Raw genomic sequence first — 17,510 nt, 5'->3', positions numbered from 1 at the left:
ACTTTATCTCTCAGTATATCTTCATTTTTATAAATCAGCAACAAATAAGATGGCTCCTATCCTATTAGCAAAAATTTCATAGGGCACATTAAACACATGCAAAAATTCTGTTCGGGTAAGTTTTGTTAAAGGCTTACATACCATAATCATTGCTCTTTAAAGCAATTAAATGCAGGCCAAGCGTTTTGGCAAAGGTTTGGACAAGAGGCCTAAGATGCTAATCAAGTAAGTCTTGATTTTCTATCTAGACAGTAAGTGCAACTTTATAAAATTGACCTAAAGTGAAGTGCAGAAGCAGAACCAAATGCAAATTAAGAAGCGCATAGCTGAGAGAAAACTGCAAGAACTCACCTTTAACTGGTTTTTGTGGAGGTGCTTTAGAAGGCATCCATTGGAGATTCTGACATTTCCGCATTCTGCATTCACAGGAAAATATGGAGTTGTTACAGATACAGTTGAAAAGAGAACAGATTGGAAACAAACAAAAGTTTTAGAATACACATTACAATTTCAGGCATTGCATTTTGAACAGTTTAATATTATAGTTCTGAAACACAAAGCTCCTGACACAAAATTCCTTAAAGGACAGTCTTCAAGGGGAACCAGTTAGAAAATCAAGAGCACCATAAGCCACACACAGCAAATTCCATACCCAATTCTGTACACTTCTTTATGTTATATTTCATAAAGAAAGTGACTAGCAGGCCTCCAATAATTCATTCAAATGGCCATTCCAGCAAGCCCAGACAAAAGGTATTGAAGAAGTTCCACTGGAACTCAAATTTAGGGTAAATCAAATGTCTGGTTTCACTTTTGAGGTGTTCATTAAATTGGGGTCAATAGAAGGAATCCCTGACCGATCTTCCCCAACCTAGCCCAGTGTAGCAGCTCAAATTGTAGCATTCCATCTATTTTTTGAATGAAATCAGTTAACCCAAAGCTTGAACCATCCAGCTGGTTATAAAGGCCCACTCACTTGCAGCATTGTTTCTTCACATTCCGACCACCAAACTTAGGTTTGTCCAAGCAGTTTGTACACTGGCCGCAGTCATCTGGTACCTGACAGCCTGGACACTGCCCACACCTACGTGATCTCCTCCCTTTTCGAACAATAGGCTCCTGTGGCACCTTGTGCTTAGCAACTGGTTTAATTATTGGCGCAGGTGGTTCAGCATCCTCAGACCCAGCTACAGATGATTTATCTGTAATGCAAAGACAAGAAGTTTTATATCTGTCATTTTCTTGGGCAACAGGGATTACATTCCAGTGATTTCTAGTGGCAGAGATCTCCACAAAATATAGGCACATTCCATACAGACCCTCATTCCCACAAAGGATGAATTTTATATTCCAAATATAAATGTTAGTCATCTAAAGGGAAGAAATGTTAAAGTTTCATACAATTTTTAAATATATACAGCAGTAAATGTGGAAATAACATAAGACATAATTCTTAATACATCATGCTCATAACTATCTGTACACAGGCACAGACAGAAATTTGATGTCATGCCGGTCCCCAGAGCTACCTTCATGGTGTTGGACTATTGAAACTCAGTTTTAATACTATAAACATATCCGACTAGCTCCAAGTAGCTAGAGGCCACAATTATACAAATTGAAAACCAAAAGCCAAATATGGAACCTACAATTTTCTTGACCTCTACAAGTTTCCGCCTGACAAAATTCGATTCTCAGTAGACAGCATATGCTCTCCAATAGAGAAGGCTCCCAATCAGTTAAGTCAGAGGATCAACACTGACCAATTGTAATGAGTCAGGATTCCAAATGAAGGCCTAATTTTCATTTCCAATTGACCCAAAACTTGAAAAATTATTGACCAGTCTCTCAAAACATTGTCAGCAAATTCACACGTACAGATGGGCTCTCTCTTCACCTCCACTGTTTTCTCTAGGCAGATTATTTTAGATTTTCATTGCCTTCCATGTGAAACCACTTGTTCAATGGTAAGTCAGAGGTTATGAAAACACATTAATTATAACTATTTTCCTCGTGCATTATCACAGTATTGTGTCACCAAGTCTAACAAAGTACCTTTATCTAATCAGTCTGCAAGAATGCCAGTCAGTAAGAATATCCTTGGTTGCCAGTGGCAAAACAGGAACAGGAAATAAATTCATAACTATTACTAGAGAAAAGGTACAAATCGAGCTAAAAAGTAATATGACCTCTGGATCTGAAAGGGTGAATCTCAGGATATTAAAGGAAATAGCTACAGCAATAGCTATTGCACTGGTAGTCACTGTCAGCATTCACTAACTACCTATATGATTGTCCACCTAGAAAATTACATGGTAATAATCTTCCAATAATCCTTATATTCTGAAAAAGTCCTGCATGATTGGAAAGCTATCAACGTGACACCCTTACACAAAAAGGGAAAGAGACTGAGATTCTGCAGTGTTTCCATGCACAACACTAGTCTATGCCCACATGATGACTACCTGGCCAGCAGAAAATTTAAGTTTATTAGCTGCCCACTTCGCTATACAATTAGTCTAGGTCTCCAGATTACTAACGCACTATACCACAGTTTCTCCTACTGAATTGTAAGATTCAGGAGGGCATTATGGGGTAAGTGCAGAGATAATGCTTCTCTTTGTGGCAAAATCCAATCAAAGTTAAAATTAAGAGGTTTCCTCTTTTAAGGTGGAGAACAGAAGGAATTTCTTCTCTAAAGAGGATCAATTAGCTTTTGGAATTCTCTTCCTGAAACAGTGGAAGCTGTGCTACTGAATATACTCAAGCCTGAGTTACAAAGATTTTAAATCCAAGGATTATGGAGGGGAGAAGGGAAAATGGAGTTAAATTCAAAGTCACATTGAAATCAGTCATCATTTTATTGGTTGACAAGTGTTAAGTGGAAGAGGTTCAAAGGGCCAAACAGCCTACATCTGCTTCAATTTCTCATGGCCATATGGAAGTTGCACTGGTTTCATTGTAACTCCACATATTAAACCATTAGGAAACATTAAGTAAGTTAGGTACAACTTCATTCTAGTATAACTGTTTGCACAGGTATAAGTAAAAGCCACATGTTTTTTACTAGCCAGACAGGCACTTAAAACTCCAAACTATACATGGTCATGGCTTTTGAAACAACTTCTACCATAAAATATCAGCATGGGTTTGAAAACTTAAATTGGAATTTCCCATCTTCATTATTAGTCAACTGACAAATACAAGCACACAGAACATCACTACAGAGTCAGATGCATCACAAAACACAGATTAGATATGTAACTTGCTTGGTCAGAACTAAACTGAAGTTGGGTTTCAACAACCTATTATCTTTACTACCACAGCTCCTGAAATGACCCAAACTGTCTATACATTTTTACGCATTATAAAAGTTGAATACATTTTCTGGGTAACAGCATTCAGTCTTTCAAATTTTGACACCTAGCAAGCCTAGGCTTGCTCGCATTATACGTTTGTAGTTGCAAAAAATGCAATCGAGCTAAGTTAGGAAGTAGTGGTTATGTATGCAGAAATTGTTCCAGTCTAGAGGACTCTGTACTAACAAAGCTCTGTAAGTGTCATTAAGATGTGAGAGAATCATTCACTCTATAGTTATGGCATCCGATTTCGCAAAACAACCAGACTACACTTGGTCATTCATCAAGAAAATTAGTGTCAAGAATACACCATGTGACTAACCATAAACATAAATCATACTCTGTTATCCTCAAACAGATTTATCCTCAGTGTTCTAGGATTCAGTACAAGAGTGTCTCTGGACTTGAAACGTTAACTCTGCTTTCTTCCCATTGCCAGACCTGCTGTGTTTTGCCAGTAATTTCTGTTTTTGTTTCAGTCTCCAGCATCTGCAGTTCTTTGTTTTATTACATCAATACAAAAGATACTATCTCAACTTTAAACACATATGCTGGATCTTTGATGTCAAAAAATTACCACATTTTATTTTATGGAGATGAAAGTGAGAGAATTGCAGGCCATTTGAGAGTGAAGTTAGAAAATACTTTTTTCACTAGTGAAAACATGGAGCTGTCCCCTAGAAGGCTGTAGACACTGGGAGTCATTTGCAACTTCAAGACTGAGATTGATGAGTTTTACTAGCTAAGGTTATCCAGGGATAGACAGCCAGAATAAGCGAATGGGAGGTGTGGTCTATGATAAAAGCCTCAAACAAAATACACAAATACTGGGTTTCAACATTAAACTGGAACATGCTAAAATGGTGCAACTCTTTAAGTAAATTGCCCATTTAGTCCTGTTGTGACCACAGAACCCTGGAATATATTTGGATATAGTTGGGTACTTTGCTGAGGGTGAGAATGGATAACAGTGGGTCCAGGCTATATGGATGCACTGGCTTGAGTGAATGTGTCCTGCTCCTTCCTATTTGTTACATGAATATGAGTATAGCACATGATTGTAGATCTGAAAGAAAAAACAAGCGTAGTAACAAATAAGTTATTGAAAGAACGGTGCTATAATCAAAAGAAAACAAAGCCACATTTAAACAACAAGCTATCAGGGAAAATAAAAATGCCATCACAGCATCCTGCTTGTTTTCCGAACATTCTCACCACTATTGCCAATGCTATTGTTCTTTAATAATATGTCTGAGGTGCAAAAGCAAGTACTCTTGAGATAAAGAGCTAAGTAAGTAGAAAAGCAATCACTGATTCAGATACTCTTGAAATTTAACAGTGTAATAATGCAGTTGATTTGCATTTTCATGAACAAGAAATGAATATAAATGATGTTTTGTAGATTTTACAAGGGGCAATAACAGGATTGGAACACTGTCCATTTCAGACAATCAACATCTAGCATTCTAGTTGTAGTTGGATGTAATGGAAAGCTTCCTCTTCACCTTCCAAATACACCCAGTCCCAATCACTAAAGAACAACATTCTAACAATGAGACAGTATTAGACTTACAAACAATACCATGACTTAATCAAATGTTCCTGGCATAAATGGGAAAATCAGAAACCATATTATCAAGATTTATTTGAGGCATGCTCCATATCAACGACTGGCATTGTAGACTGGGATGGTTTCATCCTCTCAATTTAATACCACTGTGAAGCGATTTGAGATTCAGGCAACACCAGGTTCGGATTATGGATTAGGATTCAAGATCTGACCTGATTCTTGAGTGAGCCAGAAAGCTAGCCCTTGGAGGCAGCAAGATCATACTTCTTCCTAAACATCGTTCAAAGTTTCAGTGCAGTACTGAACCTGGTTTACCCAAAGTTTTGGGCACTTTCAAAACCCATTAAACCTCATTTTAAATATTTTTTAGAAAGAACAGGAATCTTATCCTTTCTACATTTTAAATACTTATTTTTTTAAACAAATAGGAAACAGCTCAAATTTCCTGGAAAGGCCATTACAATTCCAACCAGGCAATGTAAAATGTTTTTTCCCCTGATTGATGCCCCAACTGCAAAGCAGATTTAAATCGTTAAACGTTGTAAACAAAACTGTTGGTACTGACCATTGTGCAACTGTACATGGTGATTCACTATTATCTCATGTTAGTACTTGGGCACTTATCAGATAAAAAATTCTAACTTAATGTAGCAATTATAACTTAATCAATCAGCAAATCATGCACTCGCTGTCATCATAGACTCTGATCAAGCAAAGTCTCTCCCACAAGAATGTGCAACATTTTCCCAAGAGGGAATAACCAGGGCTTTTTTATTATTAAAAGCAAAACTGTAATTTTAATGCCTCTTCTAAAATTGCTCATAATACATGAAAATAAATGCAGTTGAAACTTTCTGAAAACAAACTGTAACAATGTGGTTTCTGACCAATCAATATGAGCAATACTTGAACAGCTGAATGTTTTATGGATGAACATTTTCACAGGTTCAATCTAAAACTTCACCTGGGAAGTTGTAAGATTAGTGGTCAGTTATACCATATTTTAGTCACTATATTCATACACAGGTAACATAATATTTCACTCATTGACATGTCCTGGACAAGTAGATTTAGTCAGCTTTATTCATTTATTCTAGTCAACCAACTGCAACCAAGACAGAATATTATTAATTCAAAGCATCAAAGCTACAAAATCGATGGTCCATAATTCACTCCATACGCTTCGTGGACTGAAGTTCCAAATTAAGACAACCTCATGAAATTTCACATCATATTTTTGGAAGTTTATACACACTTCCACTTCAAAACTTGGGAGTAGTTGAACCAGAGCGTTTTCATTTTAAAAAAACTTTTTGCTCTTAAATAAGACAAAACAATTTCACCCCAGGAAGTAAATTCCCACTCCATAATTTAAGCAGCAAGAGCATTTAATTTTGCCTACCGTCATTTCCCATTGAAGATAGTATCTTCTCACGCTCTTCCCATGGCAAGGCACTCAAGGTAGGCATGTCATCAGGGAACACAGCCCTCTTCCGACCAAGGGCAACAGCTGCCCGTCTGCAAACATGTTTTATACGAGGCCCTCGTATTGATGCCTCTGAAGAATCACTTTCTTGACCCTGATACAATTATAAACCAATTGGGACACATCAATTTTCAGATAGAGAAGTAAAAAATACCTAAGGTTCTTATCCATTGCATCTGCAAGTCTTAGCAATATTAACTACCTAAAATAAATGTATACAAAAACTACCTTAACTCTTGGAAGTCAAGCACTGTTCACAATGTTCGTGAACAGTACTTAAGTAGACAATAAAGACATTTGAGAATACGAACACAGTAATCAGCTATTTCTAATCTCTGGAACAATAAAGAATACAATAGTTCACATCAACTAGGTTCACATGCACATTAGCACAATTATTGAAACAACTGCAAGCTTTATAGAATTGACACTAGAGACCAAAACCAACAGCATACTCTAACTGAATTTATTAAATTTATGGGAAACAAACTAATGAAATATCATTAAACTCTTCAGGATTACATTCAAGTAATTATAGAATAAAAATAAATGAGGTTCAATAATACAAGGTGTCCATGATTTGGAGATGCCGGTGTTGGACTGGGGTGTACAAAGTTAAAAATCACACAACACCAGGTTATAGTCCAGCAGGTTTAATTGGAAGCACACTAGCTTTCGGAGCGATGCTCCTTCATCAGGTGGTAGTGGAGGGCTCAATCCTGACACACAGAATTTATAGCAAAAATTTACATCACACTGTAAATTTTTGCTATAAATACTGTGTTAGGATTGAGCCCTCCACTACCACCTGATGAAGGAGCGTTGCTCCGAAAGCTAGTGTGCTTCCAATTAAACCTGTTGGACTATAACCTGGTGTTGTGTGATTTTTAACAAGGTGTCCAAGTAGAGAAACATAATTCCACTTAAGGAAAAGGCTGGGTATTTAAAATTGGGCGATAGTTCTGAAACTGAACATTTCCTAGAAATGTACTGAGGAATGATAGTAGCAGAAGCTGGATGAGATCATTTGCTGATAACCCAAATGAAGAGGAGGGAGAAAGGAGGATTTCACAAACTCAAAATAAAGTTAAATTGGAAACCTGCAAACATTTTCACAAATAGTTCTCAAAGGACATGCTGACTAAATATTGATCAAATCAGTCAATAAATTACTTATTCATCCAAGTCTCCAATTTAAAAATTTCTCTGTGGTTATACGGAAACATGGACACACATACAAGGATTTTTTAAGAATCATACATTTTTGCAGAATACTGTAGCATAGATACGTATCCCAGCTCATCTCAATAGAATAAAATTGGAATAAATATGAATTATCATAACTGCACTTAGGACATATGAACCTAGCTATTGTGAATTTGTCTGTCCTTTCGTTTTAGAGCTCAAGACTAGGTGATTACTCTGTTGCTATTCTGTTACATCATTGTCTAATTAAGTACTGCTGAAAGAACGTTATATGAACAATATTTGATTGTCAGGAATAAGGTAACGCACATATAAATGTCAAGTTTCAAAGACAAAATAGTTGGTCAGAAAGATGGAGATTGAGTTTTTCATGAGTAACATTTTCGGACAGATGGAAATCTTTTCCCTTTACACTGCTATCACAGTGGTCATGTAGGAACTGATATGGCCTTTAGAAGTAGCATTAAACCAAGAAACAGCTTAATTTATTAATAAAAAAATAAGTTGTAACCTCCATGGAGAGAGGTATTAATTTCTGTACACCAAGTTATCAATTTAAAATTAAAAACTATTTGTACAAATTTATACCATTTCATCTTTTCTCCCCGCCACAGTGCAGAGAAGAATACTGTTTAGCTACAGTGTATACAATGAATAAGTATTAAAATTCATACAAATCATCTAATTAATCTTCAGAGTAGAAATAATGCACCCAAATCTGCTTCCAGAATGGAAACCTCATATGAATCATCAAAAGTCATAAGGACGCACATTCTCACACCCATGCGATTTTGCAAATAATAATCCTTTCTGCAGCCAAGTTTATTTGATATCCCACGTTTCTGAAAAAAAATACAATCTGCCTCATGATTTCCCTGGCTCCTACAGGCCACTTTCCCAGAATAGTTGACATTGACGCCAATGTGCTGTTTTCCTCAATAAAAGTTATCTCTCCTCCAGTCAACCAGTAGTTTCAAATTTTTCTCATGTTTTCCTTAAAAGGTTTGCTTACAGAGACATCCAAGGCCAAACAAGGCTGGTTAGACCAAGAATGCCGAATATCACTACTTTACAATCAAATTTCAACATTAACATTAATCAGGCATGATCCTAACATGTACTAGATCAGAAGATATTTTATATAATCCTCTTTGGAGTTTCCAATCAACCATTCACAGCTATATTTTTGAATCATCTTCATCCATCCACTCTTTATTGCGAAAATAGACGATCACTCCTTTTGGAAAGTGTTGTTTTGGGGATGGATTATCTTTTGGACAGCATCATTGGTTAAGGTTTGTCCCTTCAGCCATACAAGATAACTGAATCTATTCCTTTCATGTTCAGTTATCTTCATTAACATGGTTTTCTCCACTACTGTGCTCACCTTTTAACAGTCTGGCATATCAAAATTCTTGAAGTTGCATCCAAATTCTAATATGTGTCAATCTGTGTCAACTCTTTTATCAAAGTCTGTTTATAAACCGCTGAAATGAGAGATAAGCTTGTCACTGAGTTCTGTTGGGAGGTGCTCTTGAAATCTTGGACTTTCCATCTCAGTGCAAAGTTGTTTCCTTTCATAAACCTGGTACACTTCCAAAGTTGGCTTTGAAATTTGCAATGCCTAATTTTCTTGCATGTTTCAAGGTGAAGATTCAGGTAAATCTATAAACAGAATCTGTTCTGGAGATTTTCACTGGCATATTTTGCCATTTTGACTTCCAATTGTGGCCACATGTTAGGGTTTCCTCTGTGCATTTATTCTTCGGTATCTGCCTAATTGGTGAAGAAAGCTTGCTCCTACCTCGAATGTTCTTCTCCAGTATCTTGAATTCTCCAGCTTCTGCAAAATTATTTGCTTACACTGTAAATCTCAAGACTTCAAGGTTGAACTAGGCTGTGTATCCTCCATTCCTTCTTGATACCATGTTTCCATATTAAATAGTAGGATTGGCAGGAACGCAGCACACGACTCTGAAGTGATAGCCATAATATCATACGATGACATGTACAGACACAGGACTAATTCTTAAATAGTGAGCTATTACAAACATGTAAAATAGGAGCACAAGTAGACCATTTGGCCCCTCAATCCTGTTCCACATTCAATAAGATCATACAATCATTTCCATCTATCTGGAAACCTTAAGTTTCTACTAGAGCAAGGGAATCAATCTACCTGTGCCTTAATAATGTAATCTCCTAAAATTTTATCAAACAAAGCTTGCCACACAGACAGTTTAACTTCAGCTGAAGCAGGTCGCAAGTACAAAGAGTTTGGGTTTTTTTGGTTAAAAGTGAGACATTGATCTACACACAAGAAATATGAACATCTTATTGTTTTTGGTAAAAATTCAGAGATTGGCTTTTATAGGTGAGCAGCCATTACTTGTGCATGTAACATTTTGTTCAGTACATTTAACATCTGTGCTTGAATTAGGACTTTATTCTGATTACACTATTAGCAAAAGATGCTTCAACACACTTTTGCTAATAATCTATATTTTTGCATTTACTTCTCAACTGTACCCAGTTGAGAACATAGAAGGTCAACCAGAAGGAGCCTGATCCACTATTCATCCATCAAAATACATACTTTTTGGTGGTGTAGGACATAGATGCTTTGCTGACCTTTGTATCTATATTTTAAACCACACGCTCACTCTCCTAAATATTTCTGTTGGGTGCACCCAAATGGATTGTGACAACATCTACCTGCATACAGAGTGTCTTTAACCTACAAAACATAGCACAGGAAGCATCCCAAGGTACATTACAACGAGAGAAAACTTTCACCCAAAATGTTTGAGCTATAGGGAAAGGCTGAATAGGCTGGGGCTGTTTTCCCTGCAGCATCGGAGGCTGAGGGATGACCTTATAGAAATTTATAAAATCATGAGGGGCAGAAATAGGGTAATTATACAAGGGCATAAGTTTACACCGAGAGGGGAAGGATTTAAAAGGGACCTAAGAAGCCACATTTTCATGCAATGCGTGTATGTGTGGAATAAGTTGCCAGAGGAGAAGTGGAGGCTACGACAATTACAACATTTAAAAGGCATCTGTATGAATATATAATAGGAAGGGATAAGGGGGATAAGGGCCAAGTGGTGACAAATAGGATGAGATTAATTTAAGATATCTGGTCAGCATGGACAAGTTGGACCGAAGGGTCTGTTTCTGTGTTGTACATCTCTATGACTCTAAGGAACATACAACAAGCTAGGTTAAGAGTAGTTAGGGCAAGTGACTGAAAGTTTGATCATTGTGTGGGCTGAGGAGGTTTTGAAAAGGTGCAGACTGAAGTGAATAGATACTAAGCCACATGTAAGAAGTTCCAGTGAGTATAGCTGAGGCACCCAAGGACTTTCATTGAAACTGAACAAAGGCCAAAGGCAGGTGATTGTACAAGTATGCTACCACAGCAAAGCAAAGCACTCCAGATGTTGGAAATCTGAAATATAGGCAGAAAATACTAGTTAACATATTTCTGACAACAGAGAACGTGATGCTACAACCAAGGCTAAAGAACTGCATTCTCACTCGTCCCACAGAACCACTCATCACAACATAACATGAAATAAAATATTTTCTTCCAGTCACCAAGAGGATTAATCAAATTCTTCATATACATCATATTTTAAACCAAAAGGTCTATCAACCAAACCTCTTAATAAACATAATTATGGATTATTATTGAAAAGGTTTTATTCTGATAAAGGTGCAGTAAGCATTTAACATAGAATCAGTAATATATAAACATTAATGCATATTCCTCCAAATATCCCCAAAACACATGGAATGAAATATTAAGTTTCTTGCTCATCAAATGCTGCCTGATCTGCTGAGTATTTCCATTGCCCTGTTTCATGTGCAGCTATCATACTGCAAGGAATGAGGACACGTGGCACAGGTACTATTGTTCTCATTTTCCCCATGTAGTTTGGGTAAGTGCATCCACCTCAACTTTTTTCCACCTCCTTAACAGAAAGTAGGAACTTGCTTTTGAGAAAAATAAAGTTGAACTCTCCATCAATTACTTCATCAATTAGTTCAAAGACATTTTATCAACTTACCTCCCCGTTTTATTTAAAACCATCCATATGGTTTTGATAAGGGTGAAGGAAATCTTATTAGGCTATTTCTAACATGATCATTACCAAGCAGTTATGAGTTCCACCAAAGCAGTCTGTGCCAACTTGTTCTCGAGCTGTGGTTTACAACAGAAGAGGCAGCCATCTGATTGATTATTCTGTAAATGTGAAAAAAATCTAAAACCAATCCCTTGTTCAGCATTCTCCCCACAACAATGTAACTTTCCCAAAAAGACACACTGGTCTCTGCCTCGACCAGTGTGTGACAAAGCTTTCACAGCACTCTACCTAAATCAATTGTTCAGAATCTCCTCTTGTCCTTTTAGTGACAATTTTATATAAAGAACAGTTACTACAGATTCTTCAACAACAATAGTCATCTTATCAAAAGTCTTCCTCATTTTATAAACATTTTCCATTAACAGATTTCTCTATTCCAATGGAATTCAAGTATCTTAAGTCTCTTCTCATGAACAACATCCCAATCTGATGGATCTAACCCGTCCGTTCTCTATTGCTTCAATGGTTCTTCTATAATAGGCAACTTAAAACAGCATACTGGGTTTTAAACTCTCTCAATTTGCAGAGTAAAGTTAAGCTTACAAGTCAGAACGGGGAAAATTTTGGAATCTGCAGTCATTAAAGAGAATGCCATGGACTATGTGTAACTCATGCAGCAAGCAATCTTCAGAGCTATTAAGGCTGTTAACTAATGTACAGGGTATTGCTTGAACCTCATATGAAATGGTCATGACTACCTAACAAAAATAATATTTTGCTATTCCTACGTTCAGACAAAAGGAAAAAGAAAACAAACTTTAAATTACTTCAGATTATCAAATGAGGAAGTTTCTGGTTTCCTTTCAAAGAATATATGCTTGATGGTTTGAAGATTATAAATGAAGTTAAATCTTAAGGCAACTTAACTGTTCAATGTAAAGAATCAAACACTACCGGCTTCGAAATAAAAACTGGAATTGTTAAGTAAGACTAAGTTAAATATTTTTGACTTGGAAAGATAACTGAATTCAGAGAAGGTGGTGGCATAGTGATAAAGTCACTGAACGTATAATCCAGAAATCCAGCTATGTGGACATTGTTTCAAATTGCACTGTGCTAGATAATGAAATCTGAATTCATCAAAACTCTGAAATGAAAATCTAGTCTATTGGTGAATATGTAACCATTGTCGATTGCCATAAAAACTCATCTGGTTCACTAATGTCATTTAAGGATGGAAATCTACAATCTTTACCTGGTCTGGCCTACATGTAATTCCAAACCTACAGCAATGTTGTTGACCTTATGGGCAATAAGTGCTGACCTAGCCAGCAACACGACCCATTCTTCGAATGTATTAAATATATTGTAGCATCATCCACTGGGGAGGAACCAGTAAACCAGTATAAATTGGATCAAGAGATTTTGACACATTTTCATCATTAACGAAGATTAACGAAGATGGTAGGAGCACAGTCACATTGAATTCGTGTGTCAATAAAAGGAATGGGGCCAAATGGCCTCCACCTATTCCTTAAATTTCCTACACAAAAAGTAATATTTTTACTTCTGAAGTTTATAAGCATGTAAACAAAAAAAAACTGGAATGAATACTGAACAATAGTTTGCATTTACATAGTGCCCATAAGATGTATGAACACTTCAATTTCAAACAGATCTTAAGCAAGACTAAGTCAAAATTTACCTGGGATCTTGTTGGATCAGTTATTTTTAATGACTTGCTCTTCTCAATTTTGCAGAGCTGTGCTTTGGCTCTTCTCAGCAGGTTTGCAACTCGCTTATCAGTTGTTGGCATTTTGTCTGCTTGTGCAAGCATGCTACTAATAGCAGGTGCCGAATGTTTAAGAGTACCAGACGACAGCAGAGCAGTAATGGAGGAATGCTGAGCAGGCTTGTCTTTATTGCCGATGGAAGCAGCTGCAGTGTTTTCAGTATCACCTGTCACAGGCCCTACCTCGTCAGACCCAAGTCTGCCTTTCTTTGAATTCTTACTCCTCACATCTGACAGGTTTGGGGCTGGGCTATCACCCAGTGCCGCTACACCTTTATCAACTGATATTAACTTTTTGGTTCTCCCTGAAACTTTCTTCATGGAAGATGAAGCAGCAGCATCTGCTGTTGCTTTGTCTTCATCAACTGCCCTGGGAAAAAGAAACAAAGGTGCAGTACACTGAACCTCTGTTCCCTTACTCTGAGACTTTTTTTCTTTGTCTTTCCTTGTTTCACGCTTATTTTCCTTTTCTTTGTCTCGATCTCTGTCTTTCTCAGACCCTCTCTCATTGTCTTTCTCTTTGGATAAATCTTCAGTTAATTTGTCTTTGTTTTTTCCTTTGTCCTTTTGGACGCTTGGTGCTAGTGATGGAAACAGCGGAGATGTTGGACTGGCAGATTCCACAGAGTAGCTGTCCCCTGGAGTGCTCGTGTGTCTAGCCCCCAGCTTTGATCTACCATCTTTATCCTTCATTGTTCCCTCAGTGTGCACCAAACTACCAAGAGGGGGAGTTAAGGCACCAGTTAGGATGGAGCTTACAGGAGATGAAGAGGCTACAGATGACTGCGGAGTGACTGGCGACAAATCTGTGGAAATTAATCGCCCACTTCTGGTTCTCATGGAGTGAGAGGGAGATTTTGGATCAGTGCGACTTGGGACATGCATCTCTTTCTTCTTCCTTCTGGAAGAATGGCCCTTAGCTGAAGCAGCAACTGAAGATCGACCCACAGCATGCGACGACACAGTAACAGACTCAAATATCCTGGAGTGAGCTTCACTCGGAGTGAATCGTGGAGCACGAAGTAGAGGACTTCTCTTATGAGTATCAAACCTAGAAGCAGGGTGAAGCTGTGAGAAAAAGCGAGGTGGTGGGGTGTTGGAGGACGCATGAAACCTGGAAGGCAAGCCAACATCTTCAGGAGTCAAAGGTGACGTTATAAAGTTATCAAATATTGGCTTGCGGATGAGTCCTTCTTTGGCATACTTTGCTGAGGAGAAGTACTGATGCGATTCTGGCCTCAGGTTTTTAAGCGATGTCCACTTAAATGTTGGCTCTCTCAAGATAGATTTCCGCTTCTCCGGCAGTGTAGTTGGTGGAATAAATGGTATTGTTGGAGGCATCAACCAGGGAGAGTGATCAGACATATTTGAAGATTGTTGCAATGGAGGAGGAGGAGAAAGCAAGGGTGGTGGCGGAGATGATGATGTTGGTTGCGGTGATGAAGTTGACAATTTCTTGCCTGATGTATTGCTTCTTTCCGGCATCGAGAATCGATGGCCCTTTTTGTCCATACCACCCGATTCACTCTGCTGCGTAGTACTTAAGCAACTGTGCAAGTCTGTGGACTGGTTTGCTACTTCAGGAAGAGTCTGCAGTTCATCAGATGCCTGTGAATCAGTGGAGGTGACACTGGGGCTGCTTGACCGTGAAGAATCAGAGGACATTTGTGAAGAATGCTGTGAAACAGCACTAGACTTCTCACTAGACCCACAGGATATTGTGCTGAACCGACCAGCTGGAGTTGACTCTAGACGTGGTACCTTGACAGGAGGAACATAGCTGTCATCCTCTATAAACCTTTTTGGAGTCTTAATTATCCTCGAAGAAATGGCACTGATTACTGGCATGATAAACTGACGAATATTTTTCAGCTGAGGTGAAGCCATCCGTTTCTGTGCTCCTTTTTTGGCTCTCTGCAGCAACTGTTTTGCAATGGCTGCATCGGTTCTTTTTGTGACAGGTACAACTCTGACTGGTTTAGATATCCTGCGGGGCCTCTGTTTGACATCAGTTTTTACCTCCTTAGTCACTGACTGTTTTGGTGTTGCTGTGACATCTTTCTCCTTACGAAATTTCTTTTGTTTCTTGGGTTGTGGAGGAATAAGTAATTTTGGAATGGTCTTCAATCGCTCTGAAGATGGTGGCCTCCCTCTTCTCCGCTCAATCTTCCCCCCATTGCTATTTATCTGTAGTTTAGCTTTCTTTAATTTGGACTGCAAAGGGGACAGTTTGACTGCCCTAAGCTTCTTGATTTTTGTAGCCTGCTGCAGTAACACAGATGGTTTCTTTTTCACTTTCTTTTCTTTTTCAGTTTTTTCCTTTTCAGCTTTCCCATTTGTTGTCTCTTTCTTGTCATGCGAAAGATGAACTTTGGGATTGCTCAACACTGGAGGCCGACCTCTCCTCCTCTCCCCGCTGCTTTGCTCTTGCTTCTTCTCCTTCTCGTCAGGCTTTAACTCAGGCTTATTTGGAGGGGACAATGCTGAGGATGAATCAGATAACACATCTGAACTTTGAGAAGAAAATGTCCTTTGTCTTCCTCGAAGTTTTCTTTGAGGTGATTCAACTAAATGTTAAAGAGAAATAGTGACGTGAGAAATCTTAACATATTGTAGTTAACATTTTTTCAAGTTCAAGACAAATTACTACACCCATGTTAGTCACAGATGCATTAGCTAAAAACAAAATATATAGCAGTTTTATTAAGGTTTTACTAATAAATTGTGTTTTTCTCTCTCCCCCCCAAAATAAGAGACCTACTGCTTTTGTTTAAGCCAGAGCAGAGAAACTTAGATATTTACTGATACAATCAACTCAGGTTGAGTGGGCATTCTGACTAGAGAGGGATAAGAAATAGGGATGAAGAATGCATTCTTTATAAACACTTTATTGCAAAAGCTATATATGTCACAAACATCAAAAGGCAGACATGTGGTTAAACATAGGCAAGTTGAATAATGAGTTGTAAGGACTAGAAATATACTCAAAATCACTCTGATAAATAGAAATAGGTATCAAGCTCAACTTAATGCATCAAATGCAACTATCAGTGCAACAACTGGTGGAAACGATTAATAAAGACAACCATAATGCCAACTGATAAAAGTATTTCACTGTTGCAATGTAAAAGTCAGAGGTGGAAAGGGACAGAATCAGGAAGGGTATAACAACGTTCCAGGTAAGTGCTGGTGTTCAGGCACTGGTTCCAGTTATAGTGTAGCATCAGGAAGTGGATTCCTGTTCCTTTTGGATCAACATCCAGGTTAAAGTGTACTTTTAAACTACCTTTCTAGTGGCAGCCTTTAAACACTTGTTAGGTTGAACATGAACTACACTTTCCTGAACAATGCCAGTGCCAGCAACTCAGAACAACCCAATACTTCAAAGAAGGCCTCAGATGCCAAACCCCGAACTGCAACTGTAAACCCCTTAATGTCTGTTTCAGCCACAAGCAAGGACACCTGTTTTATCCTGAGATGTGAAAGACAGGGATTCAGAAACCTTAAGAGATTCTGCAATCAAATTTCTCAGCCCAAATATTTTTACTTTTAAATCTACCAAACTCTGCAGTTGTTTGAGAATTCAGAAGAGTTGATGGGGATATTCAAAAAATTGAACAGTCTTGTTAGAGCAAATCAAGAACCATTTCTACTGGTAATTGGTGATCAGATGATACAGATGGTAAAGAACCCAACATGTCACGCCTGGAAGTGTAAAGACATAAGCAAGGATCTTAAATTAACTGAACCAGATAACAGGAAGGTCAATACAAATCAAAGTGAATTGAAAAGCAAATGGGACTTAGAGCACAGCAGGATGTGTTTTCTACAAGTTGGGATTTATCCAGAGTGATGGATGGAAGGCCTGTAAGAACAGTAGATATGATATACCATAAATTAGCCGACTTTTAAGTGTATGTTTCAACAGCAGTGGGGAGCTGAGGATAGTAGTGAATGTAGGCAATGTTTACTTTTACCTGGTAAGGGTAGAGGACAGATATTA

At 37.9% G+C, this 17,510-nt stretch overlaps 1 protein-coding gene across 4 annotated transcripts in view; it reads right to left on the bottom strand.

Annotated features, from left to right (window-relative positions):
• Positions 1-17,510, bottom strand: part of kmt2a (lysine (K)-specific methyltransferase 2A) — a 149,968-nt gene that overhangs the window by 85,227 nt on the left and 47,231 nt on the right. For all 4 annotated transcript variants that reach the window (XM_043676499.2, XM_043676501.2, XM_043676502.2 and 1 more), the window contains exons 3-6: positions 13,421-16,074; positions 6,332-6,509; positions 977-1,202; positions 352-416 (exon numbers count right to left, since the gene is read on the bottom strand). In XM_043676499.2, the coding sequence (XP_043532434.2) occupies positions 352-416; positions 977-1,202; positions 6,332-6,509; positions 13,421-16,074 (3,123 nt within the window). The remainder of the gene's footprint in view (positions 1-351; positions 417-976; positions 1,203-6,331; positions 6,510-13,420; positions 16,075-17,510) is intronic.

The sequence above is a fragment of the Chiloscyllium plagiosum genome, unplaced genomic scaffold (genome assembly GCF_037043375.1).
Source record: "Chiloscyllium plagiosum isolate Xiang-an unplaced genomic scaffold, Cpla_swu_hap1 HiC_scaffold_29, whole genome shotgun sequence".
In the NCBI taxonomy this organism is placed as follows: Eukaryota; Metazoa; Chordata; class Chondrichthyes; order Orectolobiformes; family Hemiscylliidae; genus Chiloscyllium; species Chiloscyllium plagiosum.
This window is presented reverse-complemented; position numbering and strand designations above follow the sequence as displayed.